The following is a 21970-nucleotide window of genomic DNA, read 5'->3' on the forward strand; positions in this document are numbered from 1 at the left end:
GATTCCTGTGCCCACCATCAGTTATCTTTTGTATGTCCCTTTTTCTTACCCCCTCCTCCCACAGTTATGCATTTACAGTACACATGAGCATGAGAGCAAAGACAAGGCTCTTAATCAATTGAAATGGGAGCAATAAGTTTTGCCAGCTTATGTAACTACTACCTTCCTTTACAAGTAGAAACGGAGATGTAGTGCTCCATATGAAACGGCAACACATTCACTGCCACTGTGTAGCGCAAAAAAACTGGTCTTTGAAGCCCTAATCTGCACTGAATGGTTCCCAGAGGTGTGACTGGCTTTAGAGGGAGATATGGCGAACTGAAGCAGGGTGTGGGGAGATATGGAGAGGAGTTGTGTGAAATCGAGATGAGTGGGAGGCTGCTTAAAGATGTAGTGTGCAGGCAGGCTGGGTGCAGATTGTTCCCTTTATTTCAGATCTTGCTCAGATCAACACATCTGATTTATTATTATGCATGGATACTTTTCAGTCATTAGAATTTGAAAGCTTTGCTGCACTCTGCTTCGAAGTGGGATAGTGAATTAGGGACGTGCATTAAGGATTTCACAGCTGTGATACTCGCTGTCATTATATCCCCCTCTGCTTTGCTCCCCTCCACCATAGCACCCTACACCCACTCCTCCCCATACTGCCTCTCTATGCAGTTTAGTGATGAGGAGACATTTTGTAGGACCAAGGTAGAAGATAAACAAGGATTTTAATGCTGTATGCAGCAATCTGTTAATGACCACTTAAACATGCATGTACATGAGTCATTTGCATGAATAATACTCAACCCCCTCCAACGCTCATTCTCTCCCTCACGCTCTCCCTCTCTTCTGCCTCCCATATTTATCCTTCACACACAAATAGAATTGTTTGTTCGGCTAAATTAATATTGCAGCACTATTTCCCACTTTGCATCTGCTGATTTACTTTTGCAGCATTTGCTTCTAGGAAAGGAAATACTTCCCTCAAGGAACAAACACAAAACGACCAGAATTCTGGTCGTTTTAAAAAATGTAGACAACTGATGGTGGATGAAAGTGCCTTTTTAGGAATTTTGATTAATGTTGGTCATTTTATGTGGATTGAGTGTCAGTCTTATCCACTTTCTCTAGCAACACATTCACCCCCACACTCCTTTCCGCTGATCATAGGGTGTGGTTGGGGTAGAGGTGCTTCAGCGTAACGGGGAGTGGATTTGGTCATTTTTTTTAAATTCAAATGGGTGGGTTAAAATGCTGGTCCAAGAGATTTTGTCAGGTTAAATCACCCTGTTTTTCTACTCAAATATCTAGTCGTGAATGGAAAAACCTTGGCTCTACATCTGAGAGGAAAAAGTCAAAGCACTCACTTAAAATCCTATTCTTTCTGGCCGTCTCAAAGCTGGGGTAGGGTTTTTGATGCAGGGGCAGAGAACAGCCAACCATGGTGAATGAGTTGGATGGTACGAGGTTAAATGAAATCAGGACTGGCTAAAAGAATTCTGAACATTTTTTTATTTTCTTATCCCACAACTTGGAGACGTTAGAGCTATTTCTGAGACGGGGAACTCCTGAACTGGTCTAAACTGCTCAACTTTATCCACAGCCAACCAGATCTGCAGATCTGATATTAATGGGACTTGTCAGCAGAACATGAGACATCTGACCTCTACGATGTGAACAGTGGTTGGTTGCAGAACTGCAGGTCAGTGGTTTGAGCACCGCTGGGCAGAGTTCACAATGTGTTTGTGTGAATTCACCAATCAGCACTTTTTAATTGGGCGAAATAGGGCACCAGTTTGCCTCTGGCAAGAAAAGGGGAAACTGCTGCATGTCCTTCTCTCACTATCCCCTCTCCCACTCCATCACACAACTCATGCTAATTGAGTTCAGAGGGCCTTTGTGGGTATGACTGTACACTACAGAGTAGTATTTAATATGACAAATGGCACCAATAGACATGTAGCCTATCTCTGTGAACTGGTTTATCTCAGAGCTCCTCCCCCAGCCATCTTCTCTGCCCCTCTTTCTCCCCATATCTCTCTTCCTCTCTCAGCTCGAAGACAAACTCATCTGTGTTTGCCGATAGGCTGCTTCCTGCCCTTCTCAAACAAACACATGATCACTGACTGGCATCTGATTGTCACAGTTTTCATATGATCCATTTTGATGCCTGATCTACTCAGCGGTTTGCAATTCAATGTCGAGTCGTGCGGCTGTTGTGTAGCGGTTGATTTATTTACTGTAATTCATTCATTGTTTTATTTATCTTGTTGAAACAGAAGTCTCAGGTTGTAGTCAGTCTCTTACAGCATTAAAGCAGACTGTACTTTTTTATTTTTTTTATACTTGTCATCACTCCCATCTGCCCACACCGTCGGTGGGTTATCTTCTTCACCATGTGCTAGGTTCCTTGTGCAATCCACTTTGTGCTTTTAAATGTATGTCCTTGTCTTTTAAGAAATCTAGAATCATTGGTTGCTACATCCATTTCGGACATGAAAATAAATGATATACACCCATTCCACTGTATATTCTTCAAGAATCATTCTAAAATTGATTACATATTGCTTTCCCTCATCAATACCTCATAATGACAAAGGGGGAAAAGTTTTTTTGAAATTTTTGCACATTTATTAAAATTAATTAACAGGTACCTTTTTTACAGAAATATTCAGCCCATTTACTATGAGACTCGAAAGTGAGCTCAGGTGCATCCTGTTTCCATTCATCATCCTTGATGTTTCTACAACTTGATTGGAGTCCACCTGTGGTAAATTCAATTGATTGGACATGATTTGGAAAGGCACACACCTGTCTATATAAGGTCCCACAGTTGACAGTGCATATCTGAGCAAAAACCAAGCCATGAGGTCAAGGGAATTGTCTGTAGAGCTCTGAGACAGGATTGTGTCGAGGCACAGAACTGGGGAAGGGTACCAAAAAATGTATACAGCATTGAAGGTCCCCAAGAACACAGTGGTCTCCATTCTTAAATGGAAGAAATTTAGAGCCGCCAAGACTCTTCCTAGAGCAATCGGGGGAGAAGGGCCTTGGTCAGGGAGGTGACCAAGAATCCGGTGACAGAGCTCCAGTTCCTCTGTGGAGACAACCCTCTCTGCAGTACTCCACCCATCAGGCCTTTATAGTAGAGTGGCCAAACTGAATCCACTCTTCAGTAAAAGGCACATAACAGCCCGCTTGGAGTTTGCCAAAAGGCACCTAAAGACTCTAACCAAGAGAAACAAGATTCTCTGGTCTGATGAAACCAAGATTGAACACTTTGACCTGAATGTCGAGCATCACATCTGGAGGAAACCTGGCACCATCCCTATGGTGAAGCATGGTGGTGGCAGCATCATGCTGTGGGGATGTTTTTCAGTGGCAGGGACTGGGAGACTAGTCAGGCTTGAGGAAACGATGAATGGACCAAAGTACAAATCATTTTATTTGTCACGTGTTTAGCAAATGTTATTGCAGGTGTTGCGAAATGCTTGTGAGAGATCCTTGATGAGAACCTGCTCAGGACCTCAGACTGGGGCAAAGGTTCACCTTCCAACAGGACAACAACCCTAAGCACACAGCCAAGACAATGCAGGAGTGGCTTCGGGACAAGTCTCTGAATATCCTTGAGTGGCCCAGCCGGAGGCTGGAGTTGAACCCGATCGAACATCTCTGGAGAGACCTGAAAATAGTTGCGCAGCAACGCTCCCCATCCAACTTGACAGAGCTTGAGATTCTGCAGAGAAGAATGGGAAACAGTCCCCAAATACAGGTGTGCCAAGCTTGTAGCATCATACCCAAGAACGCTTGAGGCTGTAATCGCTGCCGAAGGTGCTTCAACAAAGTACTGAGTAAAGGGTCTGAATACTGATGTAAATGCAATATTAAAGTTTATTTTTAATGAACTTGCACAAATTTCTAAACCTGTTTTTGCTTTGTCATTATGGGGTATTGTTTGTAGATTGAGGAGGGAAAAATCAAATTTAATCCATTTTAGAGTAAGGCTGCAACAAAATTTGGAAAAAGTCAAGGGGTCTGAATACTTTCCGAATGCACTGTAACCTAAATTCCTCGTGAGCTTAGTTCAACTGTCATACCCCTTCAAAACCCAAAATATAAGCTTGTTTTACTCCAATATTTGTAAATAAATGTAAGCAAACCCTGTATAGCCTTAAAACATGGTTAAAACTATACATTTGATATCATGGTTGTTAGTCCTTGCATCCATACCTCTATGAATTTGAGTGGTTACATTTATCCAGGCCCATCCCTAAGCATTTTTGGCTAAAACGGGCAGGGAGAACACTTTGTTTCAATTAAGGATTCTAGCTTTAAAGCCAAATGGCTTGTATATCTTTTACATCCACCATTTTGTCAGTTTCAGTCTTTGTTTCCATTATGTCCCTCTTTCCTCCTCCTCTCCACCCTACACAACACTCTCCTCCAGTTCTCCAGCTTTGGCAGCCACTCTGGTGTTAGAGTTAGAGTTGGAGGTGTTGAAGGCGTGCAGGTAACCATGTGTGAGGGCAGGGGGCTGTTGGTCGCTGCCCATGCTGCTCGCTGAACTGGCCGTTGAGGCGCACTGGACCAGCATGCCGTGCACCGACTGGCTCCTCCTGGTCCATATCACACTCAGTCGCTTGGCATAGCTGTAGCAGGTTGTCGTGGTGATCTCGCCCACATCAAAGGAGCAGCTGCGTGTCCTCCCGAGTGGCGGACGATCGCCCCTCCTCCAGTCCTTCAACCGCCCCTCCTCCTCCCCCTGGGCCCAGGAGTCCAGGCTGCATCTGGAGCCCACCATTTTGTCCAAGTCGCTCTCCCTCTCCTCAGAGCGGCGCAGCTTGAGCTTGCCTGAGTGTCTCAGGGCCTTGTGAGCTCTGGGATGGGGTAAGGTCTGGGAGGTGTTGGCAGGGGAGTAGTACAGTGTCACTCTCTCACTCTCGGGGGTGAAAGGGGGGAATCTTTTCCCCCTCACGCCTACCTCCAGGCCCTGCTTCTCAACCTTTCTCTCTCCACTGAGTTGGTCAGAGTCAAGTGTTGTCCTGGGCTTGTTCTTGGCTTGGGGTTTGGTTTTCGATGGCAGGGGCTTAGCCTTTTGGCCAAGAATGCCTTTGGGCAGAGCCACCATCATCACTCTCCCGTTCCCATTGGTCTGAGCGTAAACGTCCACTTCTCCCTTGGAGGGCAGGAAGTTGTCATGGTGATGGGCAGGGTAGTGACCCTCGTCTCTGCAGTCTCCACAGACACGGTGCCTCACCATCATCGCCACGGTGAACACCAGCAGCATCACCACGATGACCCCACCCACCATGATTGTCAGTGTGCCGCCCAGGAAGTGCGCCTGCAGGGAACGGCACTCTGGGAAGTCCTCCTTGGTGCTGAACTGGGTGCAGCCCAGGACCTTGGTGGTGGCCAGGGTGGACAGCCCGTCGTCAAAGATGGCCAGGACACAAAGGCTGTAGTCGGCTCCAGACACAAGGTTCTTTAGCAGGAAAGCGTTGCTTGTAGGAGGCAGAATCCTAACAGACAGGGAAGGGAAGTGGAGGGGAGGGGTTAGTTGAGGAGTAATAAAAGAAAAAAGGATATTGAGTCATTTTCTGAGGAGAGAAAGAGGATCTCAGAGAGCAGCTAGGAGAGGGAGACGAATCAAATGAAATGCAATAAGGTACAGTACAACTCCTTAGTGGTGCTGATGATGATGAGCAGTCAGCTAGAGGGAGGAGGAGTCAGATCTGCTCATTTGTTGTGGAAATGGGCTTATCAATAATACTCTGCTGTAGAGGGAGAAGGGCAATAGAAAGGGTGAGATTGATTTTCAGGGAAACGGGAGGCGGACTGAACATGGCGCCGGAGAACAAGGCTAACGTTTTACGTATTCCTAACCAATTGTTATTTTTTTTTCTATTTTTTTTTTTCTTTGTTAAACTTCTTTTTGGACTTCTTTTTGTACATAATTTTGCTGCTACCGTCTCTTATGACCGAAAAGAACTTCTGGACATCAGAACTGCTATTACTCACCATGGACTGGCAGAATCCTTTTTCCTTTAACGAGTCCGACGAGCCAGACGTGAATGATTGTACTGCTTTCCCGGGAACAGGCCTAGATCCCCATAATTTGCATGAAGAGAAGGCAGAGAAAAAGGGATCAGAGGGCAGGCTGCCTTCTGAGAATTCGTAGGCGATCGAATAAACCCCCACTGCCTTCGATTCTGCTAGCAAACGTGCAGTCTTTGGAAAATAAAATCGATGACCTACGCGGGAGATTAAACTACCAGCGGGACATTCAAAACTGTTATATGTTATGCTTCATGGAGTCGTGGCTGAATGACGATATTATCAACATACAGCGTATTACCAGCCAGCTGTATTGGCAGGGCAGAACAGCGCCGTCTGGTAAGACAAGGGGCGGGGGACTATGTATGTTTTGTAAAGAACAGCTGGTGCACAATATCTAAGGAAGTCTCAAGGTTTTGCTCGCCTGAGGTAGAGTTTCTCATGATAAACTGTAGACCACACTATCTACCTAGACAATTTTTCATCTGTATTTTTTGTAGCTGTCTACATACCACAGACTGATGCTGGCACTAAGACCGCACTGAATGAGCTGTATTCCGCCATCAGGAAAACGCTCACCCAGAGGTGGCGTTCCTAGTACTTTAATACAGGGAAACTTAAATCCGTCTTACCAAATTTGTATCCGCATGTTAAATGTGCAACCAGAGGGGAAAAAACCCTGGACCACCTTTACTCCACACACAAAGACGCATACAAATCTGACCATAATTCTATCCTCCTGATTCCTGCTTTTCAACCTCTCCCTGTCCGAGTCTGTAATGCCAATATGTTTTAAGCAGCCCACCATAGTCCCTGTGCCCAAGAACACTAAGGTAACCTGCCTAAATGACTACCGACCCGTAGCACTCACGTCTGTACACATGACGGACAAACTGAAATGGTCCACCCACACAGACAGCGTGGTGAAGAAGGCGCAACAGTGCCTCTTCAACCTCAGGAGGCTGAAGAAATTCGGCTTCTCACCAAAAACCCACAAACTTTTAGATGCACCATCGAGAGCATCCTGTCGGGCTGTATCACCGCCTGGTACGTTAACTGCTCCCCCCCATAACCGTAAGGCTCTCCAGAGGGTAGTGAGGTCTGCACAACGCATCACCGGGGGCAAACTACCTGCCCTCCAGTACACCTACACCACCCGATGTCACAGGAAGGCCAAAAAGATCATCAAGGACAACAACCACCCGAGCCACTGCCTGTTCACCCCGTTATCATCCAGAAGGCGAGGTCAGTACAGGTGCATCAAAGCTGGGACCGAGAGACAGAAGCTGTTTTTCAATCTCAAGGCCATCAGACTGTTAAACAGCGATCACTAACATTGAGTGGCTGCTGCCAATATACTGACTCAAATCTCTAGCCACATTAATAATAAAAAATTTGACGTGTCACTTTAAACAATGCCACTTTATATAATGTTTACATACCCTACATTACTCATCTCATATGTATATACTGTACTCTATATCATCTACTGCATCTTGCCTATGCCGTTCGGCCATCGCTCATCAATATATTTTTATGTACATATTCTTATTCATTCCTTTACACTTGTGTGTGTATAAAGTAGTTGTTGTGAAATTGTTAGATATTACTGCATGGTCGGAACTAGAAGCACAAGCATTTCGCTACACTCACATTAACATCTGCTAACCATGTGTGTGTGTCAAATAAAATGTGATTTGATTTGTAGCCATGAAGTGCTTGGAAAGGCTGGTCATGTCTCACATCAACACCATTATCCCAGAAACCCTAGACCCACTCCAATTTTCATTCCGCCCTAACAGATGATGCAATCCCTATTGCACTCCACACTGCCCTTTCCCACCTGGACAAAAGGAACACCTACAATACCATTCAAAAGTTTGCTAATCCAAGTTTATCATTTTAAAAGGCTAATTGATCATTAGAAAACCCTTTAGCAATTATGTTAGCACAGCTGAAAACTATTGTGCTGATTAAAGAAGCAATAAAACTGGCCTTCTTTAGACTAGTTAAGTATCTGGAGCATCAACATTTGTGGGTTCAATTACAGGCTCAAAATGGCCAGAGACAAGTCTATTCCATCTGAGAAATTGCCAAGTAACTGAATATCTCGTACAATGCTGTGTACTACTCCCTTCACAGAACGGCGCAAACTGTCTCTAACCAGAATAGAAAGAAGAGTGGGAGGCCCCGGTGCACAACTGAACAAGAGGGCAAGTACATTAGTGTCTAGTTAGAGACAGTTTGCGCTGTTCTGTGAAGGAAGTAGTGCACAGCGTTGTATGAGATCTTCAGTTTCTTGGCACTTTCTCGCATGGAATGGCCTTCATTTCTCAGAACAAGAATAAACTGACGCGTTTCAGAAGAAAGGTCTTTGTTTCTGTAATCAAACCCACAAATGCTGATGCTCCAGATAGTCAACTAGTCTAAAGAAGGACAGTTTTATTGCTTCTTTAATCAGGACAACCGTTTTCAGCTCTGCTAACATAATTGCAAAAGGGTTTTCTAATGATCAAATATCCTTTCAAAATGATAAACTTGGAATAGCTAACACAACGTGCCATTGGAACACAGGAGTTATGGTTGCTGATAATGGGCCTATATAGATATTCCATAACAAATCTGCCGTTTCCAGCTACAATAGTCATTTACAACATTAACAATGTCTACACTGTATTTGTGATCAATTTAATGTTATTTTAATGGACAAAAAAATGGCCTTTTCTTTCAAAAACAAGGACATTTCCAAGTGACCCCAAACTTTTGAACGGTAGTGTATGTGAGAATGCTATTCATTGACTACAGCTCAGCGTTCAACACCATAGTGCCCTCAGTTCATCAATAAGCTAAGGGACGAAACACCTCCCTCTGCAACTGGATCCTGGACTTCATGATGGGCTGCCCCCAGGTGGTAAGGGTAGGTAATGACACATCTGCCACGCTGATCCTCAACACGGGCCTCTCAGGGGTGTGTGCTCAGTCCCTTCCTGTACTTCCTGTTAACTCATGACTGTACGGCCAGGCACGACTCCAACATCATCAAGTTTGCCGACGACACAACAGTGGTAGGCCTGATCAACGATGAGACAGCCTATAGGGAGGAGGTCAGAGACCTGGCCGTGTGGTGCCAGGTCAACAACCTCTCCTGCAACGTGATCAAGACAAAGGAGATGATTGTGGACTACAGGAAAAGGAGGACAGAGCACGCCCCCATTCTCATCGATGGTGCTGTAGTGGAGCAGGTTGAGAGGTTCAAGTTCCTTGGTGTCCACATCACCAACAAACTAACATGGTCCAAGCACACCAAGACAGTCATGAAGAGGGCACGACAAAACATATTCCCCCTCAGGAGACTGAAAAGATTTGGCATGGGTCCTCAGATCCTCAAGGTTGTACAGCTGCACCATCGAGAGCATTCTTACTGGTTGCATCACTGCCTGGTATGGCAACTGCTCGGCCTCCGACCGCAAGGCACTACAGAGGGTAGTGCGAACGACCCAGTACATCACTGGGGCCAATCTTCCTGCCATCCAGGACCTCGACACCAGGCAGTGTCACTGGAAGGCCCTAAAAATTGTCCAAGACTCCAGGCACCCTAGTCATAGACTGTTCTCTCTGCTACCGCATGGCAAGCGGTACCGGAGTGCCAAGTCTAGGTCCAAGATGCTTCTAAACAGCTTCTACCCCCAAGCCATAAGACTCCTGAACATCTAATCAAATGGTTCTTATCTATGCATAGTCACTGTAATAACTCTACCTACATGTACATATTACCTCGACTAACCGGTGCCCCCGCACATTGACTCTGCACCGGTATCCCTGTATATAGTCTCGCTATTGTTATTTTACTGCTGCTCTTTAATTACTTGTTACTTTTATTTCTTATTCTTACTCATATTTTTTTTTAAACTGCGTTGTTGGTCAGGGGCTCATAAGTAAGCATTTCACTAAGAATACCTGTTGTATTCAGCGCGTGTGACTAATACAATTTCATTTGATTTTAAACCAGAGTCTGTTTACGTATGTTTTTTTTCCTCTCCTCAGAAACGTGTCTTGCCAAGCGATGAGCTATTCAAGACAACTCCGAGGCAATGACACATACTCGCACCCCAATTACCACCACCCCCGCCCAAACGCTGTACACCAGGAAGAGGACAAGACGGCAAACACTTCCATTTTTAAAGTCTTTCACCCCTCCGTCTTCCAACCGACTGCTCGTGTCAAATCTCTTGTTAAATCCTGCAGCTTATCGTATGGATTCAGACTGCTGTGTATACAAGTGTAGAACAGTATTGAAAATTTATTGGAAGGTGTAAATGAGGCTGATGAATGCGTTTACCGCTGAGAGGTAATTGCGAGCTCTCGAAGGCAGACCTTGAGCAATTTCTAATTTCATCTGGCGGGCAGTTAACCTTTCTGGCGCCCTTGCTCTCCCTCATTCCTCCACACTATCCTCAAATGATCTCCAGCTTTGGGTTACAAATTACTTTGTTGTTATTACATTTAGTTGTTTACATGCAGGCTTTGTAATGAAAATTGGAAAGATGGGCTTTACGCGGAACATTAACTCAGAATATGCAAGCTATCTCAATAGGCTTATATAAGGTGAATAACTGCATTGTAAGCTCTACTGAAAACCTGTCAAAAGGATATGCTGTTTAAACAAATTAGCCATGGAGTCCAGGAGACGGTAGAAATTGTTTGCCTTCATCCATCTTATTTAGCTATGAAGACTACATATACCTTGGCATATATTAGTCATCCAAATGTGTGTATTTGCATACTTATTCTTTGATCTTAGAAGGCTTAGCAAGCAGTTCACCTGTCCTTATTGGGACACCAGGGAATTATGGGATGTTATGAGGCATCAAATGTTTAGAGTATGAGACTAACCATCACTTGCTGACTTAGTAGGGGATGAAAGCTGTAAATGTCGAATTGGGAGGCGTTCTTCCTGTTTTTCATTCTGACAGCTGTGTGTGCACACATTAGTGTGTCCTGACAAGTCCTTGAGAATCGTTCAGTATTTGATATAAAACACGGCATGTCTATTTAGGTGCCTCTCCCTACCTCCACAAACTGAAGTGGGTTCAGTGTTCCCTAGACCAAACCCACCATCTCCCTATTTATCTCCATTTCAGACCGACTGATGGGACATGACACTGTCCTCAGATCTGCGGCTTGTACTTTTTTATAAGGACTTCATCCTCCTCTTCCCACAGTCTTCTATCTCCCTTCCATCTCTTTCCTTTCCCTCTCTCAATCACCCGTTCATACTTTACAGTCCACTACGCTTGCTCTCCTTTAATTCATGTGTCAGTGTTCATGTTCATCACTCCTGGTCCCTGTCATTCAAGGACACTCTGTGATAACTCAGATCAATTGTAAAACCACTGGGGTGTTTTGTACATGACAGTATTACAATGGAAGACCACACAGAGGTGTTTGTTTTGCATCTAGCCTTCTGATTGATCTATTCATGCTTGCCCAGTCGGAACTGTCTCTCAGGTTCTGTAGGATGGCTGTGTCGCTGAGGGGAGCTTACCTGTACACCAGGGCGTCATCTGCAGTGCAGTTGTACTGGATCTGGTACATCCACACCAGGTATGGCCCAGTGGCCCGGCCAAGGACCCAGCGCACCTGGGCAGAGGTGGCAGTCACTCCCAGGACCCCCACCAAATGCTCACTGGCATCTCCACTCTCCCCCTCTGTGGCATTCTTGACAGTCACCACCCCTCCACCACCCTTCCCGTTCCGGCCTGCCCCTCTTCTCCCACTGGAGATATCTGATGACCCGGGGTCCCCTCGAGGGCTGGTTAGGGGGACAGTGTTGTTGCCGCGGTGAGGGAGGGGGATGATCTTCAGGTTTATCAGGGCCGTAGCCTCCCCAGCAGCGTTGATGGCAATGCAGGTGTAGGCCCCATCGTCACGGGCACGGGTCACCAGCACGTCCAGGGTGCCGTTGTAGTATGAGTGCACACGGCTGGAGTTGGCTACGATGCGGTCGTCTGGGGAGATCCAGTGGATGATTGGCTCTGGGTCTCCAATGGCACGGCACCTCAGCGTGGCCCTCTGGCCCTCCAGCACCCACAGCTTGTTGGAGTGGCGCGTGATGAGCGGAGGCTCACAGGTGAACTCCTCCTCTGGGATGGACCAGAAGTAGCGCCCGGCCAGGTGATTGGGGGTGGCACACGTCTCCATGTCGTCCCCGCGGATCAGCCGCCTCAGCCACAGCAGCTCACAGTTGCAGTGCAGGGGGTTCCCACCGAAGCTCAGACTGATGACAGCATTGTAGGGGGTGGGGCTGACCACGCCCATCTGGGAGCGGGAGAACAGGGGGTCGGGGGGCAGAGTCTGCAGCCGGTTGGACGTCATGTCGAGACGAGCCAGCTTGTAGAGTTCTCCGAAGGAGCCCTCGGCGATGTGGTCCAGGAGGTTGTGGTCCAGGTTGAGGGTGTGCAGGCTGGCCATGTTCTGGATGGCCTCCCAGGGGACCTTCCTCAGGTTGTTGTAGGACAGGTCCAGATCCTCCAGCGTCTGCAGGAAGTCATCAAATGCCTCGGTGGAGACGTTGGTCAGCTGGTTGTTGTTGATGATGAGGTGCTGTAGGTTAGTCAGGCCGGACAGGTCTTTTGGCCCCACCACGGTCAGCCGGTTGGTGTCCAGGTGGAGTGAACGCAGGCTCTCAAGGTCAGCGAAGGCCAGAGGTTTCAGGGCATGGATGGTGTTCCTGGACAGAGTTAGCTCTACCAGGCCTGACATGTTGGCAAAGTCCACTCTGCCCACCTCCAGGATGAAGTTGTCAGCCAGACGGAGCTCCACGGTGCGCCGGTCAATGTCGGGAGGGACGAACAGCAGGCCCTTGTTGACACAGAGCGTGCTCAGAGACTCTGAGAGGTTTCGACACACACAGTGGAAGGGACAGATGGAGACCATGCCCCAGGTCTCTCCAGCGGACACGCCCGGGCCCAGCAGAACAGAGAACACACAGGAGCAGGTCACCACGGCCAGCCAGACTACAGTCTGTGGGGTCATAGAGCAGGCAGGGGGGCTCAGGGAAGGGCTGGTGACTTTTGGCTTGAGTTCAATAGGAGATAACAGGTTTATTTCCGGGTGGACACCTTTTAGAGAGTGTTTCTTTGGAGAGGGCCTCCGAGAGGATTTTGAGTGGGGTGTAGCTGAGTATGGGTGTGATAATTGTGATTTGGATTTAGGCATTGTTGAGCTGGTTATCCATCGACCTACGGAAGTACAAGTGGGAAATCGTTATCGCTCATTTCCATTGGTTTTGCCATTCAGTGGGTTTTACATCCAACAGTGCAGTAGTGGTATTGGATTGTACAATTGTTATTTGGAGTTTTAGATATAAAACAAATTCCACAAAAGTGCAGTACTGATTTTGTAAACTGATGTGGTTATGTTTGTGTAGGCCTATGTATGTAGTTTCAGTGAGATATGAGTGAGGCTAGATTTGATATAAACCTCCAAACCTGTGTGGTTTTCCTCAGACCGGTCACTGTTACTGGTTCTGGGGTGGTGGCCATGACTACTGGGTTCAACTGTTACTGGTTCTGGGGTGGTGGCCATGACTACTGGGTTCAACTGTTACTGGTTCTGGGGTGGTGGCCATGACTACTGGGTTCAACTGTTACTGGTTCTGGGGTGGTGGCCATGACTACTGGGTTCCACTGTTACTGGTTCTGGGGTGGTGGCCATGACTACCGGGTTCAACTGTTACTGGTTCTGGGGTGGTGGCCATGACTACTGGGTTCAACTGTTACTGGTTCTGGGGTGGTGGCCATGACTACTGCGTTCAACTGTTACTGGTTCTGGGGTGGTGGCCATGACTACCGGGTTCAACTGTTACTGGTTCTGGGGTGGTGGCCATGACTACTGCGTTCAACTGTTACTGGTTCTGGGGTGGTGGCCATGACTACTGGGTTCCACTGTTACTGGTTCTGGGGTGGTGGCCATGACTACTGCGTTCAACTGTTACTGGTTCTGGGGTGGTGGCCATGACTACTGGGTTCCACTGTTACTGGTTCTGGGGTGGTGGCCATGACTACTGGGTTCAACTGTTACTGGTTCTGGGGTGGTGGCCATGACTACCGGGTTCAACTGTTACTGGTTCTGGGGTGGTGGCCATGACTACTGCGTTCAACTGTTACTGGTTCTGGGGTGGTGGCCATGACTACCGGGTTCAACTGTTACTGGTTCTGGGGTGGTGGCCATGACTACTGGGTTCCACTGTTACTGGTTCTGGGGTGGTGGCCATGACTACTGGGTTCAACTGTTACTGGTTCTGGGGTGGTGGCCATGACTACTGCGTTCCACTGTTACTGGTTCTGGGGTGGTGGCCATGACTACTGGGTTCCACTGTTACTGGTTCTGGGGTGGTGGCCATGACTACTGGGTTCAACTGTTACTGGTTCTGGGGTGGTGGCCATGACTACTGGGTTCAACTGTTACTAGTTCTGGGGTGGTGGCCATGACTACTGGGTTCCACTGTTACTGGGGCCTTCTTGTTCTCACCCTCCACTGTCCACTGTTCTGTTATTGCCCCATTCACCTGATGCATTTGTGTGTGTGTGTTGAGCATGAACGTTGACCCACGTTCCATCTCATGAGAAGGAATGACATTGGGTTAAAAGCCAAACTACAAAAGGCAGGTCCTTGATGAAGCAGAATAGTGGTTTGTAGGGTGACTGAGTCTCCAGGTCATGAATGGAAGCCTAGTCGCTTGAATTATCTGTAACATTACAGGCCTGATTAATGTGACTGTGTTGTGCTTTTCCATGGCTGCTGTGTTTCACTGGGTTGAGAATATTACATTTGTGCTCGTTTGAGCATTATGTAAGGCCAGCTTCTTCTCCTGTCACGCTCACAAAGCACCGTTTGAGTGTGTGAGGGAGAATGAGAGGGGGAGATGAAGAACCCACTAGGGGAATGATGGATACAACTTATAAAAAACTGTAATAGTGTAAACTGTGTTTGTCTCGGTGCATGCACTGTGCAATGATACACACAGACACCTACAAGAAATGTTGTGGTGTGTAAGGTGGGTTTGGTGTGTGTTTTATGCTATGATAAGACACTCTTCACTGCATCATGGGAAATCTGTGTATGGGGTTAACCTTTTGGACCTGTATGTCTGAGTTGGGAGGGAGGGAAGATGGAGGCATGGTAACAGGGTTAGATTCTAAGCTTGACATTCTATCCCATATCGTTTCTGTATGAGTTGGCTTAGGGTTTGAATGGATTGCACATCCCCCTTAGTTCATAATCACAGTGACTGGCCCTGGCCTTTTTCCACATTTTGTTATAACCTGTATTTAAAATTGATTACATTTCGATTTGGTGTCACTGGCATACATACACACAATACCCCATAATGTCAGTCGAATTAAGTTTTTAGAAATGTTTACAAATGAATAAAAAGCTGAAAGTCAGTAAGTATTCAACCCATTTGTTATGGCAAGCCTAACGTTAATGAGTAAACATTTGCTTAACAAGTCACATGAGTTGCATGGCCTCTCTGTGGGCAGTAATGGTGTTTTAACATGCTTTTTTTTTAATGACCCCCTCATCTCTGTACCCCAACCATACAATTATCTGCAAGGTCCCTCAGTCGAGTAGTGAATTTCAAACACAGATTCAACCACAAAGGGCAAGGAGGTTTCCCAGTGCCTTGCAAAGAAGGGTACCTATTGGTAGATGGGTAAAAAAGCAGATATTGAATATCCCATTGAGCCTTGTTTAGTTATTTATTACACTTTGGATGGTGTATTAATACACCCAGTCACTACAAAGATGCAAGCGTCCTTCCTAACGCAGTTACCGAAGAGGAAGGAAACCACTCAGGGATTTCACCATGAGGGCTATTTTAGTTATTTATTTTTTATTTCACCTTTATTTAACCAGGTAAGCTAGTTGAGAACAAGTTCTCATTTACAACTGCGACCTGGCCAAGATAAAGCAAAGCAGTGCGACACAAACAACAACAGAGTTACACATGGAATAAATAAGCGTACAGTCAATAACACAATAGAAAAAAAGAAAGTCTATATACAGTGAATGCAAATGGAGTGAGGAGGTAAGGCAATAAATAGGCCACAGTAGCGACGTAATTACAATTTAGAAAATTAACACTGGAGTGATAGATGAGCAGATGATGTGCAAGTAGAAATACTGGTGTGCAAAAGAGCAGAAAAGTAAATAAAAACAATATGGGGATGAGGTAGGTAGATTGAATGGGCTATTTACAGATGGACTATGTACAGCTGCAGCGATCGGTTAGCTGCTCAGATAGCTGATGTTTAAAGTTAGTGAGGGAAATGTAAGTCTCCAGCTTCAGTGATTTTTGCAATTCGTTCCAGTCACTGGCAGCAGAGAACTGGAAGGAAAGGCGGCCAAAGGAGATGTTGGCTTTGGGGATGACCAGTGAGATTTTACATTTATTTTTTATTTTTTTACCTGCTGGAGCGCGTGCTACGGGTGGGTGTTGTTATCGTGACCAGTGAGCTGAGATAAGGCGGGGCTTTACCTAGCAAAGACTTATAGATGACCTGGAGCCAGTGGGTCTGGCGACGAATATGTAGCGAGGGCCAGCCGACTAGAGCATACAGGTCGCAGTGGTGGGTGGTATAAGGGGCTTTGGTAACAAAACAGATGGCACTGTGATAGACTGCGTCCAGTTTGCTGAGTAGAGTATTGGAAGCTATTTTGTAGATGACATCGCCTAAGTCGAGGATCGATAGGATAGTCAGTTTTACTAGGGTAAGTTTGGCAGCGTGAGTGAAGGAGGCTTTGTTGTGAAATAGAAAGCAGATTCTAGATTTGATTTTTGGATTGGAGATGTCTGGAAGGAGAGTTTACAGTCTAGCCAGACACCTAGATATTTGTAGTTGTCCACATATTCTAGGTCAGAACCGTCCAGAGTAGTGATGCTAGTCGGGCAGGCAGGTGCGGGCAGCAAACAGTTGAAAAGCATGCATTTGGTTTTGGCTTTTAAGAGCAGTTGGAGGCCACAGAAGGAGTGTTGTATGGCATTGAAGCTTGTTTGGAGGTTAGTTAACAGTGTCCAAAGAAGGGCCTGACGTATACAGAATGGTGTCGTCTGCGTAGAGGTGGATCAGGGAATCACCTGCAGAAAGAGCGACATCATTGATATATACAGAGAAAAGACTCCGCCCGAGAATTGAACCCTGTGGTACCCCATAGAGACTGCCAGAGGTCCGGACAACAGGCCCTCCGATTTGACACACTGAACTCTGTCTGCGAAGTAGTTGGTGATCCAGGCGAGGCAGTCATTTGAGAAACCAAGGCTATTGAGTCTGCCGATAAGAATACGGTGATTGACCAAGTCGAAGGCCGTGGCCAGATCGATGAAGACGGCTGCACAGTACTGTCTTTTATCGATGGCGTTTATGATATTGTTTTGTACCTTGAGCATGGCTGAGGTGCACCCGTGACCAGCTCGGAAACCGGATTGCACAGCGGAGAAGGTAAGGTGGGATTCGAAATGGTCAGTGATCTGTTTATTAACTTGGCTTTCAAAGACTTTAGAAAGTTCAGGCAGGATGGATATAGGTCTATAACAGTTTGGGTCTAGAGTGTCACCCCCTTTGAAGAGGGGGATAACCGCGACAGCTTTCCAATCTTTAGGGATCTCGGACGATACAAAAGAGAGGTTGAACAGACTGTTAATAGGGGTTGCAGCAATGGCGGCGGATCATTTTAGAAAGAGAGGGTCCAGATTGTCTAGCTCAGCTGATTTGTACGGGTCCAGGTTTTGCAGCTCTTTCAGAACATCTGCTATCTGGATTTGGGTGAAGGAGAAGCTGGGGAGGCTCGGACAAGTAGCTGCGGGGGGGTGACTAAAACAGAGTTAAATGGCTGTGATAGGAGAACTGAGTATGGGTCCACAATACTAACCTAAATAACAGGGTGAAAGGAAGCTTGTATAGAATAAAAACATTCCAAAACATGCATCCAGTTTGCAATAAGGCACAAAAGTAAAATGCAAAAAATATGGCAAAGACATGTACTTTATGTCCTGAATACAAAGCATTATGTTTAGGGCAAATACAACACATCACTGAGTACCACTCTTTATATTTTCAAGCATGGTGGCGGCTGCATCATGTTATAGGTATGCTTGTTATCGGCAAGGATTAGGGAGTTTTTTTAGGATAAAAAGAAATGGAGTAGAGCTAAGCACAGGCAAAATCCTAGGCGATAACCTGGTTCAGTCTTTACACCAGACACTGGGAGACAAATTCACCTTTCAGCAGGATAATTAACCTAAAACACAAGGCGAAATATACTTTAGAGTTGCTTACCAAGATAACATTGAATGTTCCTGAGTGGCCTAGTTACAGTTTTGACTTAAATCGGCTTGAAAATCTATGGCAAGACTTGAAAATGGCTGTCTAGCAATGATCAACAACCAACTTGAAGAATTCTAAAAAGAATAATGTGCAAATATTGTACAATCCAGGTGTGCGAAGCTTTTAGACACTTACCCAGAATACTCACAGCTGTAATCGCTGCCAAAGGTGATTCTAACATGTATTGACTCAGGGGGGTGAAATACTTATGTGATAGAGATTTTGATTTAATTTTCAATAAATGTTTTCGATTTGTCATTTATGGGGTATTGTGTGTAGATGGGTGAGGGGGAAACATTTATATTTTAATCCATTTTGAATTTAGCCAACAATTCAAGGTGAATGAATACTTTCTGAAGGCATTGTACATGGCAGTATTTATTTAAAATCACTATCTGGCTGTAACTGCTAGTATTTAAATCTATTCTTATCCCTAGTTATCCTCTTGGCTTGGATATGTTTCACTCTTCTCAGTGTTTTATGATCGTTGGCTAAACTCACAGAGGAAAGACCTAGTAAACCTTTTCCATGTTGCATTACCTTACCTCTCTGTCCACCTATCCATATTTACTTTGACTTAAGCTCATCCTCCAAATCAACAAGCGTATGAGCAATTTGTTGCTTGTCAGTTTGTCATTTATATTTTACTCAGTCATTCCTGTTGTTAATATCTTTGTTTTCTGGGATTCACTCAGAATTGTTGCTAGGTCAGTCCATTGTATACATCCTCCAGAATATGAAGAGAGCAAGGATTAGCAGAGTGACATGGGCACAGATAATCATATTTCCTCCACAATGTGCAATACAGTCAGGACAGACCGAGTTAGATGCGCTATTAAAAGAAACACAGGGTTCTATTCTAGTGTGAAGAAAACAAATGAATATTAACTTACAGAAGTTTGCTGCTTATGCTGATCAGGATGCCAAGTCCATTGATTCGTTCTGGTAACTGGAGCATGAATCGAAATAATCAGATGTAGTTTTTCAAGCATGAGCCCCGAGGCTTTCAGAGATGACAAGCTTATGTTTCCTAGATAACAAAATATTTGAAATTTGTGAAACATTTCAGTCTGCTTCGTAGCGTTTATCCTCCATCTATTCACTAATTGCAGCCTTCAGTCTTCTCCCAGGACAGTATCCAGTCTCTTCTCTTTACTCTGCAGTTATTGGTATTCAGACCCCTCTTTCCTCTCGCTGCGCATCTGTCCTTTGCAGAATCAGTGCGGCTCTAGAACATCCCCAAGTCTGTGTTTTATCTCTGTTGGAGAGCAGCTTTAACCACCTGACCTCCAACCCCCTTTCTCCTCCCAGTTTCCCACTGTGTGGGAAGGGTAACAATTCCTTTTCACTCCCTTGTTCCTTCCGTCATGCTGCCTGTTTTTGTTTTTGTTTTAGTCGTCCAGACAAGCCCAGGGAAAGGAACAGTGCTGTTAAAGTAGGTTATTAACCGTAGACGTCAACAACCTATTACGGTCGCATGTTTCACCTCTGTGGTCGCCGTGCTTATTCACAACTCAATCGCTTGTTTTGACGTTCTTTTCCCCTGCCGTCCGGTGCTGTACCAGTCTGATTTGTGGCTTCTGCTGCAGCAAGCGTGTGTGTGAGCGAGGGAGAGACTGCAAAGTGTGTCTGCTACTGAGATGTGAGAGGGAAAGGGAGGGAGGAGGGAGAGCCTTGAGCAGTCCTGGCTTTCGATAGAAGGGGGGAAAGATGGAATTGGAATGGCTAGGAGAAAATGCTTTGCGTTGGATAAATTTGCCAAAATGAAGAGAGGAGGCTGTTGGAGGTTTTGGAGGAGGGAGAGGCAGCAGCCCCACCCCCATCTTTATCATTTATTAGCCTAACAGTTGGGCCAAAGTAAGGGATGGCTTCATTACTACTGTGATTTAAGCAGTTATCATTCTATTTATACAAGCCCTTAGCAGACTGTACATTCAGCTGGTTAGCAGTTGGTGTTTTCCTGTCTGCAATCGCCTGTAGACCACTGCTCCAGTGAGAAACATTATGGAGACACTGTAGCCTAATAAAGTAGCTTTATGCTGAGGTGTTTGAAATGGGATATTGCAGCGACAGTCTTGGTTGGTTACTATCAAGAGGCCTGTTAAATCAGCAATTTTGGGTTTAAAAGTCCTTTCATCAATTATTCAACATTTGATTACTACAAGTTGATCGCAATGGTCCCCAATGTATGCTGAATGTTAAGTGTGGTCGCGGGGGTGGGGAGTTTCTGATTGTTCAGCAGGTTTTGGAGTGAATAAAGTCTGATTGGAGTGCTTTCTTGTCTTCCCTGCTGTGGTCTGGGGGTGTAGAGAGAGAGAGAATCCGAGAGAATCAATACGGATGATGAGAGAAACACAGATGACTTACACTAGGTTTCTCAACCCAAACAGAAGTGATGAAGGTTAATACAGGTCAACACCAGCACCATGGCTGAATCTGACAGCGTGGCTTTTTGCCCTGGAGTTTGAGGGAACGAGACAAAGGAGAGAGGGGAGGCTTAGCCCCTCTTCATCCTCCTGGTTCCTTTCATCCCTCTTGTTTCTATTCCGATCTGGGCTAGCTGTGTGGTTTTTTTTTTAGGTGAGGAGGACTGAGTGACTCACCCTCAGCCAGACACAAACTGGGGCTTTTTACAGAGGACTGAGTACAGCCATGCTGGAGTGTTACACGCACCCTACAGGAACACTGTTGTATGTGTCCAACCAATAAGTGCTAGGTAATGCTGCACTCCACATACATACATACATACATACATACATACATACATACATACATACATACATAAGGATTATTCAGCCTACTGATTTTCTAAGGTGTTTCTTTCACCACATGGGAACCCTCATTTTGACTATTGTGTATAATTTAGATGGAAAATGGGTTAATCTATCTGCAGGAAATTTGAGAGAGGATTTACCTGGGGAAGCTGCAGGGGAAAATGTTCATTTGATTCAATCCATAGCTATTCAGAGTCTGGACAATGGAGGATGTGTGGCCAATTGCAGAGAGGATCTCTTCAGGACCAAGGACAGCAGCACTCTGAGCCTTACAGCACAGAACAGTACTGTCAGAGAGCAGAATAAACTCGCTAGGGCTGGCCATCTTGACCATACTGTCAGAACTCTTGCCAGTTGACAAATTGGTCAATATTTTGAAGCAAACAACCCTGGCTTTTTGTGCCTTTCTCTTAATCATGAATGGCTAATTTGGAAGCGGTGTCATGGATGCATAATTTATCACCCGGTCCAAAGAAGAGGCCTTGAAGCATTTCCCAGATGCATTGTGCTCAAAAGTTTTTAGTTTTTTTTCACCCCCTCTTTCCTGCCCACTTGATGCAGTCATTATTAAAACGTGGTGTTAAAAAAACAAGGTTAGTTAGCTGTGATTGATGGTTTCCCAGAAAGTTTGTAACAGTAAGTAGAGAGCAAGGAGTGTCAGGGCACAAGCTATATCCTCTATTCTTACATAACTAGAGAACAAGAACGATCTGATTTGTACGTTTTATTTATATCGACATTCCATACAAAATGAATGAATTGCAC

At 45.6% G+C, this 21970-nt stretch overlaps 2 protein-coding genes across 3 annotated transcripts in view; one reads left to right on the forward strand and one right to left on the reverse strand.

Moving 5' to 3' along the window:
* Positions 1-21970, forward strand: part of LOC106563498 (pyruvate carboxylase, mitochondrial) — a 118269-nt gene that overhangs the window by 75515 nt on the left and 20784 nt on the right. The gene's annotated exons all lie outside the window — the stretch shown is intronic.
* Positions 3759-20068, reverse strand: LOC106563499 (leucine-rich repeat and fibronectin type-III domain-containing protein 4-like). The gene is made up of 3 exons (XM_014129150.2): positions 19325-20068; positions 11588-13283; positions 3759-5507 (listed from the first exon to the last, which is right to left on the reverse strand). The coding sequence occupies exons 2-3, from the start codon at positions 13258-13260 to the stop codon at positions 4415-4417; spliced, it is 2766 nt and encodes a 921-aa protein (XP_013984625.1). The 5' UTR covers positions 13261-13283; positions 19325-20068; the 3' UTR covers positions 3759-4414.

This window comes from Salmo salar, chromosome ssa11, assembly GCF_905237065.1.
Source record: "Salmo salar chromosome ssa11, Ssal_v3.1, whole genome shotgun sequence".
Lineage (NCBI taxonomy): Eukaryota > Metazoa > Chordata > Actinopteri > Salmoniformes > Salmonidae > Salmo > Salmo salar.